Raw genomic sequence first — 24470 nt, 5'->3', positions numbered from 1 at the left:
TTCAGTGCTATCTCTATTTCACGATCAAATAGATCTTTTTGCAGTTAAGAGACTATCAGCTCTTGCATTTATGACCTGTATGATCTCAGAAAATTCATCTCTGAAACAAGAGTTGTCAGTGTATTGATTGCTGATCTTTCTCTTCTTTCAACCAGCTAGTAGGCAAAAGGAGTCCCTTGGTGGATTCTACCACCTCAAATGATCCTGAGAGACTTCCATTGACTTCAAGATATTGATATAGGTGGAGCAGCTTTGAAGGGAACATAATGCTCCCAGGCTGTTGCCTTATTGCTCCCTGAATTGGGAGAAACTGAAGCAAAACAGTAAGGCTTTCTTCTATAAAGTGGCTGCTTATTATTTTGATTGCCATACTCTAGCATAGAGAAGAAAAAAAAATGGCCCAATTTACATAACTATTCAGATTTTTTTCATGTAATGAGTGTGCTAAAGAAGATTGATTAGAAACCAGAGAGACACTAGCAACTGGGCTAAGTTCACCCAGAGGTTCTACCACTTAACACAAATCTGTGTTTGACTATGCTTATGTGGAAATCTGTGTTTGACTATACTTATGTGGAAAAAGGCTGGCCAATTGGTTGTAGTGACTGCTCTTGTTATTAGAGTGAAGGCCCCAATTTGGAAAAGAGTACCAGCCAAATGGCAGTATTTTTTTTCCCGCAGTATTACATCATTAAAGCGATTGCAATGAAACTCGCTATCAATATCTTATCTGACAATGTTCTAAAAAAGTTCATGGTCTGATTGGTTTTTGAGGAGCTTCATTCCCTGAATAATTTTTTTTTTCCTCTTAGGCTCCAGAATGAACTACTCCTTTGTTTCTCCTCTGTACTGAGTCTAATCTTTTAGCTATTTTTATAAGTTCAGCACTGGTCCATGCCCAAGAGCCTTTTAGGGTTTGTATTAGCTTTTAGTGAGCAGGGCCTTCCTCTGCAGCACTTGGGCCTTTTCTGCTACCTTCAACTACTCATATCAGGTAGTGACTGCTACAGATACTTATGGACGTTTCCTCCCGGATTTCCCTTGCTTATCTCTAAAGTGTTATCTGTGTCTGGGTTAGATCCCCTTATTTCAAACCCAAATTATTTCAAGTTAATCAGTTCACACACAGCTCTCCTTTAGTTACAGTATACACAAATTCTGAGATATATCTATTGTACAAGATAAGTCTCAAGGAATGGCCTAAAGGTCTGAATTTAGTGAGTTTCATATTGTCTGAGACTTGACTCTATTGTGGATTGTTGTTTCTTTTTTTTTTAACTGTTAAAGTAGGACTCTGTTTCTAGGGTGGAGGGTGCACTGTCCCATGCTTCAGGGATTTTGTACAGCTGTTTTCAGAGCTCCTAGGAACTTGAGCACAAGAACTCTTTTCTACCGTGGAATTGTGAGGAGGGTCCTCACTCCACTGTGGCTGTAAGTTCTAGTATGCTGCTTTAGCACAGTCTTTCCTCAGTACTAGTAGAGTCTTCATCTGGGCTGAGGCCTCTGGAAGCTGCTGCTGCCATTGCCTACTCCTGATTTGCTGGTTTCCCAGTTTCCCAAGGCCCTCTCACCCTAGTTGAAACAAATCTTTCGTGCTGTCCTTCTAATTCACCTTTGGCACTTCTGAGCTGAGAGATCTAAAAACCTTCAATTCTGTCATGAATTCAGAGACCCGAAACCCTGCTCCTCCTTTGTTGGCACCTGGATGGAGCCAGCCAGTGGGAATCAGGACTAGGGAATCAGTCAAGGACTAGGGTTGCACTGGTGTGCCCTGCACTGGGACTGCATATTGGACTCTCACTCCAGTGCCACAGGTCTTTCTTGCTGACCTTCTAAGTTGTCTTTGGCTGGAAAATTGTTCTACTCTGTCTTTTTGTGTGTTCTGATGCTCTAATTAGTTTAGAGTCATTATTTTAAAAAATTTTGAAGGTTTTAAGGGAGAGCTGAGTCAAGTCTCTGCCTTTGCACTACCATCTTGGCTCCATCTTCTAATTTTGCAATTTGCTTCTTTGGGAGAAAAACATCAGATGATAATTTCTCCATTTTGTCTGGAACTGAAATAATTTTTTAAAAAAATTACTTTATCAATTCCATGTTTTTCATCTCATGATTCACAAAAGCAGTTGCTTTGCCTGTGGAAAGACTACCCATTATAGATCTGAACCTGATTTTTTTCTGTAACATAATTAAGATCTTTGTGGTTTGAATGGCCTGTTGTCTGTCAGATTGGTTCAGGAGGTGCACCTAAATTCATTATCATTTGTTTTAGGTATAGTGAAGAATAAAATCAAAGGATGACATAAAGAAATAAATGAGAAAATTGACTAGATAGCCTCTAAGGTATTTTTCCAGTTCTAAATTTGTGATGCCATCATACTTTTTTCTCTCTATGTTCCTTTGGCATTTAATTTGCTTTTTGACCAGACAATATGAATCAGTCATTAAAATGATTTTTAAAAATTTAATCAAATATAGGCTTTTAGAAAAAGCAAGGCATTCAATTAATACACATTTCATACCATTTCTAATCCTTTTAAAGTTTAAAAGTTAAGGGAAAATGGTCTATAAATCAAATAATTCATAGGTTTCCTTTTGTATACTTTTCTTAATGTTAGGCACAACAAAACTCTATCCTGCTGATATCAAAGTCCAGTTCAAGGACACATATGCACTGATGGGCCATAATGTAACATTAGAGTGTTTTGCCCTTGGAAAGTAAGTATATTATTGTGTGTGTGATTTTTAAATTAACAAGTAAAATAACTGTATGCTTTGAGAGAAAGAGGAAAGCAGTTAAAACTCAGATCTATCATTTCTTATTGTGATGAAAACTATCACATAATAAGTTTGACAGTCTAGGCTTTGGTATTTTATCTTATTTTATTTTTTCTTTTACTTAAAAAAGTTATCATTATTAACCTGTGATTGATCATTTGGTTGCTGGACTATAGCAATACTTTATTATCATTGGAGAAGCTTTTCTTACCAGACTTCTAAGCAAATATACTTAATATTTTCATTGCTCATTCTATCCTTTTATTTTGCTTCACTAAAGAAATGCAAAATAAGTTGCCTGTCTACTTCCAGTGGCATGGGGATGCCATTGGTCTAGCCACAAAAGGAAGAGAAAATATTTTTTTCGGGGGGGGCTTAATCATTAAGTTTCTACAACTGTCTTATACATCTTGTGGATTTTTTACTATTTTCTGCCCCTTTTAAAGCCCTGTTCCTGAGATCCGATGGAGAAAAGTTCTGGAACCAATGCCAAGTACAGCTGAGATAAGTATGTCTGGGGCAGTTCTTAAGATATTCAACATTCAGCTTGAAGATGAAGGCACTTATGAATGTGAAGCTGAGAACATCAGAGGAAAAGATAGACATCAGGCAAGAATTTATGTTCAAGGTAGGTAGAAATCTCATTTGATTCACATAAAAACTAATTTTCTTTCTATATATTTATATATTTCTTTCTATATTGGTTTTACTTTTTTTTATTAAAGCTTTTTTTATTTAAAAAATATGCATAATTAATTTTCCCAACATTGATCCTTGCAAAACCTTTTGTTCCAAATGTTTCCTTACTTCCCCCAACCCCACCCCTAGCTGGAAGGTAATCCAATACATGTTAAATATGTTAAAATACATGTTAAATTCAATATATGTATACATATTTATACAGTTATCTTGTTGTACAAGAAAAATCAGATAAAGAAGTAAGAAAAATAAAAACTGAGAAAGAAAACAAAATGCAAGCAAATAACAACAGAAAGAGTATGTTGTGCTCCACACTCTGTTGCCATGGTTCTCTCTCTCTCTCTGGCTGATTCTCTTCATCACTGCACATTTTTTGAATCATCTCGTTGAAGAGAGCCATGCCCATCACAATTTATTGTCCTATAGGCTTCTTGTTGCTGTGTATAGTGATCTCTTGGTTCTGCTCATTTCACTTAACATCAATTCATGTAAATCTCTCCAGGCCTTTCTGAAATCATCCTGCTGGTCGCTTCTTACAGAACAATAATATTCCATAATAGTGATATACCATAATTTATTCAGCCATTCTTCAATTGATTTCCACTTAATTTCCAGTTTTTTGCTACTATAAAGAAGGCTGCCACAAATATTTTTGCACATGTAGATCCCCTTTCCTCCTTTAAGATCTCTTTGGGATATAATCCCAGAAGAAACACTGCTCAATAAAACGATATGAACAGTTTGATAACTTTTTGAGCATAGTTCCAGATTGTTCTCCAGAATGGCTGGATCCATTCACAGGTCCACCAACAATATATCAGTATCTCAGTTTTCCCATCTCCCCTCCAACATTGGTCATTACTGTTTCCTATCATCTTAGCCAATCTGACAGGTATGTAGTGGTATCTCAGAATTGTTTTAATTTGCATTTCTCTGATCATTAGTGATTTGGAGCATCTTTTCATGTAGTTTCAATTTCTTCATCTGAAAATTGTCCTTTGACCATTTATCAGTTGGAGAAAGGCTTGAACTACTATAAATTTCAGTCAACTCTACATATTTTAGATATGAAGCCTTTATCAAATTCTTTGGATGTAAAAATGTTTTCACTGGTTTTACTTTTGCTCATATCTAAAGTTTGATGAGTATAGGGAATTTAGACTTTCCCAGTATCTCCTGTTTATAAATTTAATTCTTTAAGAGCTGCTTCGGAACTCTGAGAGGTTACATTTTTTTTTAATTATTTTTTTATTATATATATATATATATTTTATAATATTATCCCTTGTATACATTTTTCCAAATTACCCCCCCTCCCTCTATTCCCTCCCCCCGACGACAGGCAATACCATACATTTTACATGTGTTACAATATAGTCTAGGTACAATACATGTGTGCGAATATCATTTTCTTGTTGCACAATAAACATTAGAATCCGAAGGTACATGCAACCTGGGCAGACAGATATTAGTGCTAACAATTTTCATTCCCCTCCCAGTGTTTCTTCTCTGGGTGTAGCTACCTCTGTCCATCATTGATCAACTGGAAGTGAGTTGGATCTTCTTTATGTTGAAGATTTCCACTTCCATCAGAATACATCCTCATACAGTATTGTTGTTGAAGTGTACAGTGATCTTCTGGTTCTGCTCATTTCACTCAGCATCAGTTGATTTAAGTCTCTCCAGGCCTCTCTGTATTCCTCCTGCTGGTCATTTCTTACCGAGCAATAATATTCCATAACCTTCATATACCACAATTTACCCAACCATTCTCCAACTGATGGACATCCATTCATCTTCCAGTTTCTAGCTACAACAAAAAGAGCTGCCACAAACATTTTGGCACATATATGTCTCTTTCTGCTCTTTAGTATTTCTTTGGGATATAATCCCAGTAGTAGCGCTGCTGGGTCAAAGGGTATGCACAGTTTGATAACTTTTTGGGCATAATTCCAGATTGCTCTCCAGAATGGCTGGATTCTTTCACAACTCCATCAGCAATGCACTAGTGTCCCAATTTCCCCACATCCCCTCCAACATTCGTCATTATTTGTTCCTGTCATCTTAGCCAATCTGACAGGTGTGTAGTGGTATGAGAGGTTACATTTTATATGGTCACACAACTAAAGTATCTGTTAGAGGCCAGACTTAAATCTAGATCTTCCTATATTTGTATCCGTTAGACTTTATATTTAAGATGATCAGCTGCTAAATCCATCAGATTGACATTTTAATATGACCAGTTACTAAATACATCCGATTGCACATACTATTTAAATTCTTAAACTAATCCTATGGAAAAGTTGTGCGAGATGAGTTACTGGCTGAACAAGTATGGTATATCTCATCTTTTGCAATAGAAACCAGATGTCATATCAGGTCACCAAGATATATTGCAGAATTTAATCAGCTTTGATCATCAGATAATTTTAATGATAGTCAATTCCTTGACAAAGCTATCTTCATTCATCTGTACTTCTCCTTTCACTTATTTGCCATTTAGTGAGAGTTCCTCTTCCTTTCCTTTTCTCATCTCCTGTAAGAAATCCCCCACTGTCTCCTTCTTCATCACTATTTTATGGAGAGGTAAATATTTTCCTTTTGAAGGACTGTGATACTGATCTTTCCTGGTTTTCCTCTTACTTGTCAGATGTTTCCTCAGTGTCCTTTGCTTATTCTTCATCCAAATTGTGAGTATACTTCAAGAAAATTGGATTCTTAATATGGAAATGTTTCACATGACTGCACATGTATAATCTATATCCTATGGAGGGAAGAAAAGAAAGAGGGATAGAATCTGAAACTCAAAACAAACAGCAATAAACAACCAAACACTAAAAATTGTTTTAACGACTATTTGGAAAAAAAAATATTAAAAAAAAAAAAAAAGAAAACTGCATCCTCTTCTCTTTTTCTTCTATACTGTCTCATCTGGTGATCTTCGCAATTCTTATGGATTCAAATATCACCAATAATTGCCAGATCTATAGATCAAACCCTAAATCTCTTTCCTGTGCTCTAATCATACATACCTCTTTGACATTTTGAACTGAATGTCCCATAGACATTTGAAACTTAACATGTCCAAAACAGAACCCATTATCTTTACCTGATAATCCTCCCTTTCCCCTAATTTCCATATTACTGTGGAGGGCACCACTATCTTTCCAGTTTTGAGATTTACAACATCAGTGTCAGTATTGATTCCATCACCCTTAATTTTTGATTTTCATTCATCCCACATATCCAATCTATTGCCAAATTTAAGGTAATTTTTCTGAAGTGTAGGTCTGATTTTATCATGTCACCTTTCCATGAGTACCAATGACGCATTGTTTTCTCTGGGATAAAATATAAAGTTACGTTACATTTAGAGCTCTTTTCCCTTCATATCTTTCTATTCTTTTCATATTTTACTTTTCTCCACTCATTCTGTATTACAGCTACACTGGCTTACTTATAGTTCTTCAGATGCAACACTCAACTTCCTTTCTCTATACTTTTGCATTGGATGAACTCCATGTCTAAAATTCTCTTCTTCACTTTTGTCTCTTCATTTCCCTGGTTTCCTTCAAGGGTCAGCTGAAAGTTCACTTTCTATAGGAAGACTTCCCGAGCTTCTCTCCCCATAGTTACTATTGCCCTTTCAAATTACCTTCCATTCACTCTGTAGGTATTGTATGTATGTATTGTATATCTGTATGTATGTATGTATATGCATGCATCCAATTATTTACATATTCTATCACTTTTATTAGAATGTATGCTCCTTTTAAAGGGACTGTTTTTTGCCTTTCTTTCCCTATTATCACAGAGCCTGGCTTGTAGCAAGCACTTAATTAATGCTTGTTGACTAAATAATAAAACAATCCCCTAGATCAGAGCTTCCTTAAACTTTTCCACTTGTGACCTGATTTTGCCTGAGAAATTTTTTATGAGATCCTGAATATAAAGGGATATAAAATATGTATACAAATCAAATATTTATTAATAATAAATCATAATTTCATGACCTCCACATTCAGTTATGTGACTTCACATGGAGTTATGATCTACAGTTTAAGAAGCTTTATCTCAGATCACTTGTGGAAAGTTTTTGAATCAGCAAAATGAGTTCTGAGTTGCTTCTCAAGTACATGCTACTTTTCACTCATGTACTGAGAGCATCTTTGCCCTCTTGTCACTTCTACCACTGCTTCTCAGGTATTGAGTCCCAGATTTTTACTTAAAATATTAAGTTAATATTTTTTTACTTTTTCAACTTTTTATTTTCAAAATAAATGTATAGGCAGTTTTCAACATTCATCCTTGCAAAACCTTGTTTTCTCACTCCCATCCCCTCCCTTAGACAGCAAGTAAACCAATATATGTTAAACATGTCCCAAGAAAATACTAAAGAAGGGAAAGGGACCTGTATGTGCCAAAATGTTTGTGGCAGTCCTTTTTGTAGTGGCTAGAAACTAGAAAATGAGTGGATGTCCATCAATTGGAGAATGGTTGGGTAAATTATGGTATATGAATGTTATGGAATATTATTGTTCTGTAAGAAATGACCAACAAGATGAATACAGAGAGGTTTGAGAGACTTACATCAACTGATGCTGAGTGAAATGAGCAGAACTAGGAGATCATTATACACTTCAACAACAATACTATATGAGGATGTATTCTGATGGAAGTGGATATCTTCCACATAGAGAAGAGCTAATCCAATTCCAATTGATCAATGATGGACAGAATCAGCTACACCCAGAAAAGGAACACTGGGAAATGAGTGTAAACTGTTAGCATTTTTTTTTTTTGTTTTTCTCCCCAGGTTATTTTTACCTTCCGAATACAATTCTTCCTTTGCAAAAACAATAACAACAACAAAATTAGGTTCTGCACATATATATTGTACCTAGGATATACTATAACATATTTAATATGTATGGGAATGCCTGCCATCTAGGGGAGGGGGTGGAGGGAAGTAGGGGAAAAATTCGGAACAGAAGGGAGTACAAGGGATAATGTTGTAAAAAATGTTATAATTATAAAATTAATAAAATAAAATAAACATGTATAATTCTTCTGTACATATTTCCACAATTATTATGATATACAAGAAAAATTGATCAAAAAGGGAAAAAATGAGAAAGAAAACAAAAAAGAGAGCAAACAACAAAAAAGTGAAAATTCTGTGTTGTGATCCACATTCATAATATTTTAAATAATACTTAAAATAGGGCATCTGGATGGGAGTGTTAAGCCTGAAGTCAGGAATCTTTCTGAGTTCAAATCTGATCTCAGACACTTACTAGCTATTTGAGTGACCCTGGACAAATCACTTAAAAGTAACTGAGGTAAAACTCAGTTCTACATTTGTAAAATGAGATGGAGAAAATGGCAAACTATTCTGGTGTCTTTGCCAAGAAAACCCCAAATGGAGTCACAAAAACTCAGACTTGGCTGAAATAACTGAATGGCAACTTTAAATAGGCCGAAATGGGCTGTCAACAAGCAAGTATTAAGAGTTTACTATGTTCTAGATATTGTGCTAAGTATTGGAAATACAAATATAATCTTTGCCCTCAAAGAGCTAATCTAATGAGAGAAGACAACATGTAAGAAGAAGTTAGAAAGGGGAGGGGTAATAAATATATAAAGTTAGCATTTCAAACTCAACATTTCTTTCTTCTTTATTACTGTCAATGACAGTATTATCCTACCAAGTATCAAGTGTGCACAACTTAGGAGAAATCCTCAACTCTTCCCCTATTTCTTCTACTCTCCCATTCATCTAAGTGCAACAACTTTTTCTTTTAATTATAAACTGACACTTGAAATAAGCCTGTGAACAGTTTATTAGTCTGAATCGCTATCATTCTGGGAAGGTCCTCTAAAATCTTTGTGATCCTGGGGAGATACAGCAGTCTCCAAAAATCTCTTGGTTTCAGCACATGAAGCTACAGTTCTTTGAAGAGATAGGAAAGTATGATGAAATATTATCCCTTTGTATTGTAATATGCCTAACTCAGGACAGTGCAATTCTAATCAACTATGATTTTTGTTTTATTCTAATGAAAATAATATTTCTCTTTCTTTTTCCACAAAGTAAAAAAACGTTGTCTAAAATGGCAAAAAAGGTTGCTTAATAGTAGTGGTAACATTTTATATTTATGATATTGTCTTTCTTTATTCTTTAGCATTTCCTGAATGGGTAGAACATATCAATGACACTGAAGCAGATATAGGCAGTGATCTATACTGGCCTTGTGTGGCTACAGGCAAACCTATACCTACAATCAGATGGTTGAGAAATGGATATGCGGTAGGTCACACAGAATTTTTGTTACTTTAAAAACATTCTTCATATAGTTTCATATTGGTTACATAGTGACATATGCCTGGATCCTAAATTGTGTAAAGAAATGTGAAAACAAAAAACCAGAGGTAGAGTGTAAAGTGTCTCCTTTGTGACTTTAACTTAAACTAGTTTTAGTCTTCTTACTCTACTCCTTCTTTCTTTCTCTTCTTCTTTCCTCTATTCCACTTTCCCCCTTTTCCTATTCATTCATTTCTGTCATCTCATATTTTTTTTCAGTTTTCCTAACCTCACAGAAATGATAATAATAGAGAAACTTATACTTAGACCTGGAGAGAGATAATCAACACTGGGATCCTCTACTACCTTTAAATTGTAATCTTTCAGTTGAGCTATGGGGGGAGGGAAGGGGGGGGGAAATGTGATACTGAAAAGTTCATTAGGAAGAACATGTGCCTTGCTATCCCATGACATAAATTTCTTGATGCTCTTTGTGTCCTTGGTCCTTTGTCTTTCCAAGGATAATGATTTTGTCCATAATTTCATTTTCTAATAGGTTCTCTATAGGCACCTTTATTTAAATCTACATGGTAAGTGGAGGACCCTAACAGTAGGGACACTAAATAATAAAAATTGTTATTATAAATAGTTCAGATATACATGATTCTCTACATTTTACAAAATGTTTCTTTCACAAAAATCTCATGAGATAAACAATGTAATTGTCATCCCCATTTAACAGAAAAATCATATGCTCCTATCATCCATGTCTTCAATATGAAATATCAAGTGTATTTCCTATTATTTCATATGCAGAATTTACTGAGTTCAAGCTTGTGTTTCTTCAAAATATTATCAAGAATATTTCTTTTACCTTTCTTTAGTACCATAAAGGTGAGCTGAGACTGTATGGATTGACCTTTGATAATGCTGGAATGTACCAATGTATAGCTGAAAATGCACATGGAGCTATATATGCAAATGCGGAGCTCAAGATTTTGGGTAAATATAATTTCAAATTTTTATTTTAACTTGTAACCAGACGACTCTAGGTCCAAATGATCTGCTCATCACTTTTGTGCATATTCATATAATGATATTGTTTGACAAATCTTATGTTCACTAAGCATATGCGATTCCACAATCCTTATTTTACATTTGCAAGTTATAAAATCAAGTCAATTGCCAAGAGGTTGACCATTAGGTTATGAATGAATCTTAACAATAATAGGTACTCATAAAGAACTCTTTGTTAGATATCTTAGAATTATGATTTCCATCAGTAAAGAGAGAATACAAATAAGTCAACAAGCATTTGTTAAGTGCATACTGTCTACCAGAAATTTTATTAAGAAAGGCAAGAATAGAGACAATAATAGAAAAAGGTAAAATAGAGAGGTACTATGCAAACAGTTACACAAGATATTTACAGGATATATTAAAGATTATCTCAGAAGGAAGGACTAGCACTGAAGCAGAGAAAACTTTTTGCATAAAGTTCATTTTTGGTAAGAAGGTGGACCTAAGGAGAGAGATCATTTTAGACATAGTAGCCAGTGAAAAGGCATGTATTTTGTGCAAAGGAGCCCTCTCTGGACTCAAAGCTGGTTATATTTACTCTCCTCTGGGATTACCCCGTGCCTAGCCCATTGCATAGGTGGATCTACAGAAGGGAGACATTTGGAGTTAGTGTTGTATCTCAGGTGGAGATAAAATAAGAGGGCACACCCTCAACATCTCACGGAACCTATTAGTGGTTCCTTTAACATCTGTAAGACACAGCCTCCTGCCTCAGAGGCCAAGCTCTTTTTTTACCTCCTGGGTCCACCCTACCAGCTGACATGGCATACGTGGCAATTCTCAGAGAAGGAGCAACATCCCTAACATATCCCCCTTTCTGTTTAATAAGGCTGAGTGTTCTTATGTCTATGTTTTAAGCACCTCTATAGATTTTCTAAAAATACATACACGTATAAAACATACGCTAAAGTAGAAAAAGTAACAATACAAAGATAGAGTAGAGGGGATAAGAAGAGAAGTATGTTTGATCAGATGTTGGTACCAGAGTATTAGGTGGAGCTATAGAAGAATTTCCCCAAGTTTTCTATAAGGGGCCACCTCAAGCAGATTTATTTATGGCAAAGGGACGAAGGTCTCATCTTCTAGAACTGCTTCAGGCTGACAAAGGGTGTAATGCTGGCCCTACCCAATGGAGTCTGGACTGAAGAGAGGAGATGAGTGAGTTGTAGGTATCTGCAGCAGCGTCTGGTACATAATGTCAGGATCAGGTCTAAGGTGAATTCAGGTTGACCAAGTGGTTGTTATTTCATAATTTAGAATATGGAAGAATCAACTCTGCTAGTTTTTCTTTCTGGAATCCAGCTGCTTTCCCCGTCAGGACCTGCAAGACATAAATATCCTGGTCCTCTCCAAAATATTAAGGATGGACCTTGCCAGTGTTCTTCCTCATCCTTCCAAAGGACTTCTTGAATGTTCTCTGGCACTTGAAGCCCTGTTTTCATAAGACCTAGCTTTCTATCCTGTAAGACCTTATCCACATCCTCCTCTGTGGGCCATCAGGGATTCTGTCTACTTCTTCCTCCTTTCTGTTTAACAAAGATGGACTTTAGAATGCAATGGGCTTTTCCATTAGTGCTTTTTCCTCTGGGAGGGGCCATTGGGGTACCCAAACCAGTGTATTAGATTTAATGGTATGGGTGTGACATGAAAGGTAATACCCAAACATCCAATAACCCCAATGAAAAATCCGGTGGAGGTGATATATAAACTGAGGCTCCACAAGCCTTCAATATATCTCTACTATAGATTGTGCCTGAGACCTGCAACCACCAGGGGTCTAAATATCCCCATTTGTTTGCAAATTGCCAGGGCCAGTCTTCCAGTGCAATCCATGCCTTCTGTGCTCCTCCCACCCTTAACCATCATGTCATCTGCACAAATCTGCCATGAAGGGGGCCAGAAGAGCTGTGAGATAACAGACCTATCAGCTCCAGTGTCAAGTAGCCCTTTAAATGCTTTTCCTTTAACATATATATTGGCCCAAGGCTTGCCTTGCTCTATATGCTATGTCCAATTAATATCAAAATCTGGTCCATCCAAGAGAGGGAGTGCCTGTGCTATTATCTCACTCTTATCCAAAAATGCTGGTGTGTCATTTGGATTCGTTACCACAGCCTGAGATTATTCTGTTGTAATCACTGTGGTATGGACTGTAACAGGGGTATAGATTGTCAAACTCAGCACAAGCGCCACTTTAGTTGAGTCTAGTCTGGTTACTGGTACTATGGTTGTATGTCCGGGGTCAATTTGGAAACTCCCCCCACCATGAAGGGGAAACCCAAACCACCTGGTGGAAGCTGGAGGTATTCCTGCTGTAGTCCTGATTGAGTTGCTGGAGAATGCCTTTCCTCCACCTGATAGGCTTTTTGGAGGGTCCTCAAGGAGCCCCTTACCTCATTTCCTGAATTATTTTTGTAGCACTCCTTTGCATAATGTCCTGGTTATTGCAATTATGGCATATCCCTTTGGGGTGAGTTCTCCTATCTGCCTGTCAGCACTGGGCTCTGAAGTGACCAGTCTTCCCACGTTGATAACATCTTGATTTCACTAACGTTCGTTCCTTCCCTGATTCTTTTAGAAATAGCAGTTGCAAGGGCAGCCATTTGAAAGTCACTGGAGCCACATTCTCACATCTTTTTGTCATCTCCTCAAGACTTATATTTCCATCTAAGAAGAGCAGGGGCGTTAGTTAGCATTCTCTTTAGTTAATTTCTGGATAAGACCAGCTGCTTCTCCTTTACCTACTAACCTCTCAACCACCACCTTTAGAGCCACAAAAATCAGGGAAATGTTCATTTGGGCCCTGGTTAATTTGAGTCATTGAAGGCCTCTGCTTTCCAGAAGCCTGAATTTTGCTAAATGCTCATTGGGCACATTGGGACACAGCCACATACACTGCTGCATCATAATGCATTTGGTCCTCATTTCTTTTATATCTTCAAACTCCTACTATTTTATGGAAATCATTGTAAGAAACATGCAGAGCCACACCCCTCAAAAAGTTTTTTGTTAAATCTGCAAATAGAGTCATCCACTGCAGAGACTCCCTAGGTATAAAGCAGACTTTAGCAATGGTCTTCCAATCATTTGGTGTTAGTATACTGGAGGCTTCTTAACATATAGAAATTCTCTTTCAGTTCCTTAAGTTTTTTCCACTCTAATGGGGCCCACATTCTTCCCTGGTCCCCTTCATTGGCTGCTTTTATAGCACACATCCTAATTCTATTTGTAAATATATCCACTTTCTACTCCTTTCCCACTGCCTCTTCCTGTGACGTCACATCTACTTGTGACATGCTTTACTATTCTATAAACTTCTTTTCCCAGCACCTCTTGATCCAGGACCCTAACAAAAACCTGTTCCATCTTCCATTCCAGACCTACTGTCAATCTTGGGGTCTCATCTCCCTTCCCATGATCAAACCAGCTGAATTCATGAGGTCCCTGGCCAATCCCACCTTTCGTTGAGCACCATATGTACTGGACCGTCTGTGTACACTATTCTAGACTGCCAGGGCCATACATACCAGTCTTCGGGATGCCCCCAGATACAAATGAAGACGATCTTAAGGTGCAAAGTAGTCTTTCTTTATTGATAATCTCACCAAGGGTTAGCAGGAAAGGAACAAGAGAGTGCAAGAGCAAGTATATGTGTGTATGTATGCATCTCTCTCTGCCTCTCCCTCTATGGACTCAAAGTTGGTTATATTTACTCTCCTCTGGGATTACCCTGTGCCTAGCCCATTGTAGATCTACAGAAGGGAGACACCCGGAGTTAGTGTTGTGACCCAGGTAGAGATAGAGGAAGAGGGCACACCCCCGCCATCTCAAGGAACCTAGTGGTTCTTTTAACACCTGTAAGACACAACCTCCTGCCTCAGAGGCTTTTTTACCTCCCGGGCCCACCCTACCAGCTGACATGGCATACATGGCAATTGTCAGAGAAGGAGAAATGTCCCTAACAGAGAGGGAAGTATAAACAAGGAAGAAAGGAGGATGGAAGGAAATTAGTAATCATAATTGTGAAAAATATTTATAGCAGGTTTCTCTGATAAAGTCCTCATTTCTTAAATTTGTAGAGAACTAAGTCAAGCTTATAAAAATAAGAGCCTTTCCTTAATTGACAAAATGGCCAAAGATTATGAACAGACTGTTTTCTTCAAAGTAATCAGTGCTATCTATAGGACCTATATGTATAAAAATATTTATAGCAGCTCTTTCTATAGTGGCAAAGAATTAGAAGTGAGGAGATGCTCATCAATTGGGGAATGACTGAACAAGAATTGTTCTACAAAAAATGATGAGCAGAATGATTTCAGAAAAACCTGGAAAGACTTACTTAAAGTGAAGTGGGCAGATATAGGAGAACATTGTACACAGTAACAGCAATATTGTGTAATGATCAATTATGAATGACTGTTACTCTAATCAATACAGTGATCTAAGACAATTATAAAATACTTAATAGTGAAAAATGCTATCCAATGTATACATATATTATAGTTAACATATACTTTAACATATTTAACATGTATTGGTCTACCTGCCATCTGAGGGAGAGGGGAGAAGGAGGGGAGAAAGTTGGAACAGAAGGTTTTGCAAGTGTCAATGCTGAAAAGTTACCCATGCATATATCTTGTAAATAAAAAGTTATAATAAAAAAAAAAAAAGAAAGAAAAATGCTATCCATCTCCAGAGAGAAAACTAATGGAGTTTGAGTGTTAACTGAGGAATTATAATATTTTTTATATGTCTTGCCTTTATTTTTACAACATGCCTAATTTAGAAAAATAGTTTGCATGATTTCACATGTATAATAGATATGATATTGCTTGGGTGGAGGAGAAGTGGGGGAAGGGAAATAATTCAGAACTCAATTTTTAAAAAGTATATTAAAAAGAAAATTTTTAAAATAAAATTATTAATTTTTATTTATAATCTTACTTTATATACTTTATTTATAATCTTACACCAAACACTGGCTAATGTAAATAAAAAGAACAATAAAAATTATTACGAATCATTTTGTGACATGAGCTAGCTTATGCGAAAGGGTTTCTAGTAATAAACATGTATAATAATTATATCCTCATTTTTTTTAGTTACATTGCTAAATTTGGACTAATATTGTTTTGAAAATAAAGTATTTTTTAAAATTAGTCTTAATGTTATCTGGAACTATTAGTAGTAGGCTTTTGAAATCATTTTAAAATATTTTACTATATGGAGTTTAATAACATTTTCTTATCGTGAAGAATTTGGTTCTTTTAACACCTGCAAGACACAACCTCCTGCCTCAGAGGCCAAGTTATTTTTTACCTCCTGGGCCCATCCTACCAGCTGACATGGCATACATGGCAATTCTCAGAGAAGGAGAAATGTCCCTAACAGAGAGGGAAGTATAAACAGGGAAGAAAGGGGGTTGGAAGGAGATTAGTAATCATAATTGTGAAAAATATTTATAGCAGGTTTCTCTGATAAAGTCCTCATTTCTCAAATTTGTAGAGAACTGAGTTAAGAAAATTGGAGAATCATAGAATTTTAAAAGTGGAGTCATGATAAGGCGATGATGCTTTCAGAGATCCTGCTCCGAAACAAATTTATTGATGCCCTCCATAAAACAGATACCAAAGATCTTCCTCAGTATATTGAATGGTTTCTGTATCACACATCTTGTTTGGTAGTAGACATTTGAAAATTATTTTTCCCAAGGAATTTTTCCCAATTTTAGTCATAATTGGATGCTTTTGAGGTTCAGGTGAACCTCAAGCATCCAATTATGACTAAAATTTATAACAATTTTATTTTTATTCATCTAGGCATAAAATTACAGGGAAATAATAAAGTGGGCATTTCTATCAATCACAGATTTTTAACATTAGGTATTAAAATAATTACAATCCACATTTACATAGTGCCGATTAAAAACTTTTCTATATATTATTTACCTTTAATAGAGAAAATTAAAGAAAGAAGAAAATTTTAAACAGAAAAAATGAAAAATAACTTAATAATTGTTGATTTTCCTTTAGCCATGGCTCCCACCTTTGAAATGAATCCTATGAAGAAGAAGACCCTAGCAGCTAAAGGAGGACGTGTTTTAATTGAATGCAAGCCTAAGGCTGCACCTAAACCAAAATTTTCATGGAGTAAAGGAACGGAATGGCTTGTCAATAGTACTCGGTCAGTTCAGAAAATTTAAATCTCTTCAAATTCAATGTTGTAAAAAGCATTTCATATGAATAGCATGATTTTACATGATTGATACGAATGTTTCTGTAGAGCTCTGTCACTAAGAAGAGAATGAGATAGTTAGGAGTAAATGAAGGGATCATTGTATGAAGCTATCATACCTTATTCTGGTCACACCATTATAGTAGTAGTAGACTCAGTGTAAAAGTCCATAATTTATAAGTTTGGAAAAATAGTAGGTCCAAAGTATATGTTAAGATGATGATGATGATAATGGTGCTGCTGCTGCTGCTGGTGCTGGTAATGAACATGATTAAAATAATATTTAAAAATTTTAGGAAGCTTTTTAAAATTTTCAAGATATTTTCCATTTTTACTCAAAATAATGATAACAATGTATTTAGAACAGGTTAACACTTCAGTTCACAGTTTTTCAATTATACCAGATTCTTTGTGATCACATTTTTTTGTTGTTGTTGCAAAGATACTAGAATGTTTGCCATTTTCTTCTGCTCATTTTATAGATGAGGAAAATGAGGGCAAAAGGATTTTTACCTTAGGTCACACAACTAGTATATATCTGGAGCCAAATTTGAACTCGGGTCTTCCTGACTCTCAGGCCAACTCCCTTTCCATTGTGCTACCTCGCTGCCCCTCTATTAAGAGAGTATTAGTTGTGTTGTACTGTGTTAGTACTTGCATTGACAAATTATTAGTTGTCAAAGAGTGAGGAATGAATCCTTTTGGAATTTGAAAGATTAGACTAGATATTTACGATAAAAATACATAGGACAGAGTGATGACTTAATAATTATGGGCCATTTCTGTCTTGGTTGGAAACTCCTAGGAACTGAGAAATTAACTGATTTATACAGAGTCACATAGCTAAATAAGTGACAGAGGAAGGATATCTTCCTTACTCCTTTTTTCCTTCTTGATTTCAAGCCTTCAAGATCTATGCACTCCTTCATAGAATGTTAACTTTGGAAAAGATTTTAGTCATACCTCTTCATTTTATAGATGAAGAATGAATAAATGAATGAGTATTTAAGTATATACTGTGTACTAAGCATGATGTGGAACTTTGGAAATGAATGCAAAAAATTTTTTTGGAAATAAATGAAAAAAAATACACGTTTTCAAAGTAGTTTACATTATGAGAATACAGTAAAATTCTGTTGAGTTCAGATAGGTCAGATAAACCATGCATTATTATAATGTTAGCACTAAAAAGCACAAATTCAATTATATTTTTGTTTACCAGGTTTTTATTCCTAAACAAATCTCTTAAATTCTCAGTCTTAGTTGCTAACCTGTAAAATGAGGGAATTGGATTAGATTGTAATTTTATCTTCAGTAACTTGTCTGAAACATTGGATTTGTTTGTTTTATTTTGTTTTACTTCTTTTGCAAATGAGGGTAAAAATTGGCCAAAGTATTTTGCATTAGGAGCTGACAGTAACAGTATATATAGAGGAGTGAAGAAAGGCAAACATTGAAATTGTGAGTGGAGTCACAGAGTATTTGATTGCCATATTCTTTCCAGTAGCAATGGTAATATCCAGAGCAAGAAAAGGAAAGTATATATAACGAGGGGGTAATTGTATGCATTAAGCATCAGGGCAAGAAGCTCAGATAAGCCTTGATTTTGGTAGATGACTGGGATGTGAATCATGGTCTAGGATTACCTAAGTAAATTAGATGAGTTTTCATTCACAAAACAGAAGACTTTAACACTAGTATGGAGTACTAGTGGATTAATTCCTTCAAGGGTGGCAGTCGGAGCAGTCGGAGGTTTACTTTGGAGATTTAGAATCCCTAAGCGAGGTGGGAGTAAGGGGACAGTGAAAGGGCAGAAGTTAAGATGCTCTGGTAGGCTGAGTTTTCCTGTTAGTGAGTCCAGATAGGTGAGGTGATTTTTTCAGGATCACCTAGCTAGAGTCAGAACTAGAATTCAAAAGCTCTTTCCACTATATATTACTTCAAATCTTATATAAACTCTCAATAGGAAAATTGATATATCCAATTGACATCTAGAAATATGGCTTAAAATTTGATCATTATATGTTAAAGTTGATCACGTTAAGTAACTGATTCTCCTAGGATATAATTTGTGTTAAAAATGTCTACATAAAACATGAACCAATTTAGCTTGATTCTCCCAAGACTCATCTCTCTGTAGCTTATTTTTTAATTTAATTTATATTTTAACAGAAATATACAGAATATGGGGGAGATATAACTTTAAAATTAAGAATTGTGTTTCTAGGGGCAGCTAGGTGGTGCAGTAGATAGAGCACAAGCCCTGAAGTCAGGAAGACCTGAGTTCAAATGTGACCTCAGACATTCAACATTTCCTAGCTTTGTGATCCTGGGCAAGTAACTTAAATCCATTTGCCTTAGGAAAAAAAAATCAATAATCTTAGCTAGAATTAGTATCATTAAAGAAGTAAAATTCTCATTAAAAAACTTATTTTTTCTGTTACTACATTTGCTACTGCATATATTTTAGGGCAGCAAGATTGTGAAGTGTATAAAAGCACTGGCCCTGAAGTCAGGAAGATAAATTTTCCCCAGATCAAATTTGGCATCAGACACTTATTCACTGTATGAACCTATGCAAGTCACTTAACTGTCTCCCTCAGTTTTTTCATCTGTAAAATGAACTGGAGAAGAAAAAGGTAAACCACCCCAGTTTCTTTGCCAAGAAAAACCCAAATGGGGTAATGAAAAGTTTGGATAGAACTAAAAAAAAATGACTGTCCAACAATAAAAACATTTATATTCTGTATAACATTCCTTTTTCCATGTAGTGAAAAAGTATATTGCATGTCTTGGTTTCAGATCATGACTTTGTTACTGTTACTCATGCTACCTTAGGTGAATCATTTAGTTTATCTGGGCCTCAGTTTCCTCATCTGTAAAATGCAGGAGTAGGATCTATGATCCCTAAGGCCCTTTTTATATCTAAATTCTCTGATCTTATGAACATTTTTCCTGCTTAAGAGATTTATGAAACAGATCCCTTCTTCAAGTTAGATAACAAGAAAAAGAGGGGGAAAAGAGTAATATGTTAATAATTAGCATCTTTATTATGATGAAGATTGAATATCCATTTGTATCTAAAGGCAAACCAATATTGATTTTTCAAATTAAAAAAAAAGTTACCATCATTTTTATGTAAAATGTAATTTTTTCAAAAGATAGTTCCTTTATAATATATAATAGGTTAAAAATCTCCTCAAAAGATCTATGTTAATGTGGAGATGCCCCTGGATTCTAAAAAGTTTTGTCCCTAAAACATCTATAGAACTCTGGCAAATTCATCAGGCTAGAATGGCTTCTAGTATTAACCCAGCGACAAAATGGATGTTTTACATAGTCTATCCCAGGTAATTCATAAATCATACCTAGAAAATTGGTACTAGTTGAATCCATTTGGCCACAGCAATTCATCAAGCCATCTATTAAGGCATATCGGTGGGATCGTTATCTGATGAAATGGGTGAAATTGCAGTTCTTTAGAGTATTAAAGTAAATATAAATGTAATCTATTACATTAAACATATTTAGTGAATTATTTTTTTCTATTAAAATAGAATTCTCATTTGGGATGATGGTAGCCTTGAAATCAGGAATATCACAAGGGCTGATGAAGGCACTTACACATGTTTTGCAGAAAATAACAGAGGAAAAGCTAATAATACTGGAACGCTATTAATTACAGGTGAGATAATTATTAATAAAATTAGTGAACTTAAGGGTCAAATTACTTTAGTAATTTGTAGTAATAACCTTGCCTTATCCTTTTCTAGCATTCATGGTTGCAAATTTCAATTGTCAAAAATTCTCTGAAAGTGTTATTCTGACTTTTTACTAGAAACTCAGTGAAATAAATAAAGTTCACTGAAAAAAGCTTATATATTTTCAGGCATGAGCTCAAAACAATTTAGAGTTTCTTTATTGTACATCATTTCCTTAGATTTTCTTTTCTTTTCTTTTCCTTTCCTTTTCCTCCCTCCTTCCCTCCCTCCTTCCCTCCCTCCCTCCTTTTCTTTTCTTTTCTTTTCTTTTCTTTCTTTCTTTCTTTCTTTCTTTTTTTCTTTTCTTTTCTTTTCTTTTCTTTTCTTTTCTTTTCTTTTCTTTTCTTTTCTTTTCTTTTCTTTTCTTTTCTTTTCTTTTCTTTTCTTTCTTTCTTTCTTTCTTTCTTTCTTTCTTTCTTTCTTTCTTTCTTTCTTTCTTTCTTTCTTTCTTTCTTTCTTTCTTTCTTTCTTTCTTTCTTTCTTTCTTTCTTTCTTTCTTTCTTTCTTTCTTTCTTTCTTTCTTTCTTTCTTTCTTTCTTTCTTTCTTTCTTTCTTTCTTTCTTTCTTTCTATTCAGATGCCACAAGGATTACTTTGCCCCCAGCTAATGCTGATGTCACTGTGGGTGAGAATGCTACCATGCAGTGTGCTGCATCCCATGATCCTGCATTGGACCTCACATTTATTTGGTCTTTAAATGGATATGTGATTGATTTTAACAAAGAAAATAGTCATTACATGAGGAATTTTATGGTAAGTGTGACTATCACTACATATTAAAATATTTTTCGCTCCAAGAACATGAAGAATTATTAATATTTTGGTTTTGGTTCAGGCACAAAAAGAGCAATGAGGAAAACATTAAATTCCTAAATAGAAAAAATTTGCTAACCAGGCTTTTAGGATTTAAAATTCGTATTCACTATTAAAAATGAAAAAATAATCTCATTTTATTGGTATGGAAACTGAGATAAAGAGAGCTTAATTTTATTTGCCTAAGATGACATAGAAATAGTATAATAATAATATTTTCTAATTACATAGTACTTTAAGGTTTAAAAAGCAATTTTATTATACTAGGTCTGTGAAGAATATGGTGCAAGTATTATCACATCATACCCTGAAATTTTGAGTGGTTGAGTGCTTGTTCAGTCACAAATATAGGAAGTGGCTGTAAAAACTTACATTTCAATGTAGGTTTTCTTACTTGCAGAACGGTATTCCAAATGCCTTTAAGTCAAAAGGCAACTCCTGTTTAATTTCTGCTAATTAAAATGATTTTTTGTATGTATGAATCTGGAAAATAACCAAAAAGCCTTTAAGTGGTTCTTAATGCTATTTGTTACAGATGAACATGAAACTAGTGGATAATCATAAAGATTTTGGCAGCATCTATTATATATAAGTATTAATTAGATTTTAATCAATTCTTTTTTTCATACAACTTTAATATTATCAGATATTAACTTTATTATATTTGCAGAATATAAAAATCTAATGGTTTTTTTCAATTCTTATACTTTATCTCTTTTCCATTTTACAGTACTAATCACCTCCTCCTTGTTATTCTCTTTTCTTTAGATTTTCATGGCACTGTTCTCTGCTGGTTCTCTTCCTTTTTTACTAAAACTTCTCATTTTCTTTTGTTGGATCTTCATTCATACTAAATCCAGGAAACATGGGTGTCTCTTAAGGCTTTGTCCTGGCCCTCTTCTTTTTGTTCTCCATTGTCTCATTACTAACTCCCAAATCAGTGGTCCTCAAACTTTTTAAATAGGGGGCCAGTTAACTGTCCTTCAGACTGTTGGAGGGCCGGACTATAGTAAAAACAAAAGCTCACACTCTGTCTTCGCCCCTCAGCCCATTTGCCATAACCTGGCCGGCCGCATAAACATCCTCAGCGGGCCTCATCTAGCCCAAAGTTCATAGTTTGAGAACCTCTGTTAAATTATTGTCTCTATGCAGATGCTGCCCAGCTCTATAAATTTAACCAATTGCCTTTTAGATGTTGTAAAGTGAACATTACAAAGACATCTCAAATTCAGCCTGTTCAAAACAGAATTCATTCTTTTTTTTCCCCCAAATCCTCCAATCTTAACAAAATTCCCATCATTTTTTAAAGGACTACTATTTTCCCTCTCACCCATAACTTCAGTGCCTTCATTTTTATTTTAGATCTTACAATGCTCTTTTTTTTCCTTACTGGAGTTCTTGACTTGCTTGGGCCTTTTCTGAAATCCTTTTTTAATTCTTGTCTTCCTAAGTGAGGATGACAAATTTTTCTTACATCAATCTTTCTGGAACCTCTTTCAACTTCAAATATACCATTTTTAAGAATGTTGGGATCCCATTACCTAACCCTAATCTGTTAGCTTTTCACTGCTCCCTCTACTTTCTCTGATATAAACTTATGATAAACTATATGATATATACTCACCATGATCTCCAATCTCTTGACTGCTCATTTATATCCCAGGCCATGTCCCCTCCCAGCCAATCTCTCCTCTTCTTATGGTCTTGCTTCTTGGTGAACCAAATGAATCTAGACTGTGTTCTTCTCTTGAATCCTTATCCCCCTCACTTATTGCCAATTATGTCCAGCCAAATTTCAGACTTGGATCACTTCTATCATTCTTTGCCTTCTTTTCTTCAGTATGTACATATTACATTTTTTCTGATTTAATTCAGTACAAAGTTATGTTATAGAAGTTCAATTTGATACTCCCTGTTGCTAAGCAATCCTCCTATACTTTCCTTATCAACTCACTAATCTACTTTTTCACATTAACTCTTTCAAACCTTTTCATCCTTACTCAAATCTTCTGTGCTTTGCCTCCTGTCAGACTCTCAGTGAATCTTGCTTCATATTATGCAAAAAATGATGTCATTTTCTGCAAATTCCCTCTCCTACTTTCTTCATCTCCTATCACTCAGGTGCTTTCTGCCACTTTTTCCTTCTTTATTCCTGTTTCGCATGTTGAATTGTCCTTATTCCCTACCCAGGCTAATCCTTCTATTTAAGTGATCCCATTTCATACAGTTTCCTTCATTAGATTTTCCTTTTTTTTCTACCTATTTCTAATCTATCCTCTATTGGCCATTACTTGATCCTTTCATCTTTCCTAACTTTCAGCCTATTTCTTTTCTGATCATTATAGCACAATTCCTTGAAAAGGCAATCTGCAATAGATGCTTTCACTTTCTCTTCTCTCACTCCTCTTAATAATTTTACCAAAACTCCTTTCATTAAAGTTACTAAGATCCCTCAAGTGCCAAATCCAATAGCCTTTCCCCAATTCTCATTTTCTTTGACCTTTCTGTAGCTTCACTATTGATCACTCTATTCAACTTAACTCTGTTCTCTCTGAGTTTTTAGGACTTTACTTTCTCCTGACTACTGCTTCTTTTTTGCTGGGTCTATCTCTAGATCACAACTTCTAACTGTACATGTCCCTCAGAGTTCTCTTCTCTATTTTCTTCAATTCTTATTCTGTTACTTCTTTTGAAAGCTCTGATGGATTTGATTACCATTTTAATTACTGCTTTTATACTGATAATTCTCAAATCTATCTTTACTATCCCAATCTTTTTTTCTGACCTCCAAGCTCGAATCTTCAA

At 35.2% G+C, this 24470-nt stretch overlaps 1 protein-coding gene across 2 annotated transcripts in view; it reads left to right on the top strand.

Annotated features, from left to right (window-relative positions):
* The window catches only part of CNTN1 (contactin 1), a 207580-nt gene that overhangs the window by 95888 nt on the left and 87222 nt on the right, over positions 1–24470 (top strand). For both annotated transcript variants that reach the window (XM_074270571.1, XM_074270572.1), the window contains exons 7-13: positions 2616–2715; positions 3222–3403; positions 9660–9784; positions 10663–10780; positions 16891–17041; positions 20650–20777; positions 21430–21605. In XM_074270571.1, the coding sequence (XP_074126672.1) occupies positions 2616–2715; positions 3222–3403; positions 9660–9784; positions 10663–10780; positions 16891–17041; positions 20650–20777; positions 21430–21605 (980 nt within the window). The remainder of the gene's footprint in view (positions 1–2615; positions 2716–3221; positions 3404–9659; positions 9785–10662; positions 10781–16890; positions 17042–20649; positions 20778–21429; positions 21606–24470) is intronic.

Source organism: Sminthopsis crassicaudata, chromosome 5, assembly GCF_048593235.1.
Source record: "Sminthopsis crassicaudata isolate SCR6 chromosome 5, ASM4859323v1, whole genome shotgun sequence".
Lineage (NCBI taxonomy): Eukaryota > Metazoa > Chordata > Mammalia > Dasyuromorphia > Dasyuridae > Sminthopsis > Sminthopsis crassicaudata.
This window is presented reverse-complemented; position numbering and strand designations above follow the sequence as displayed.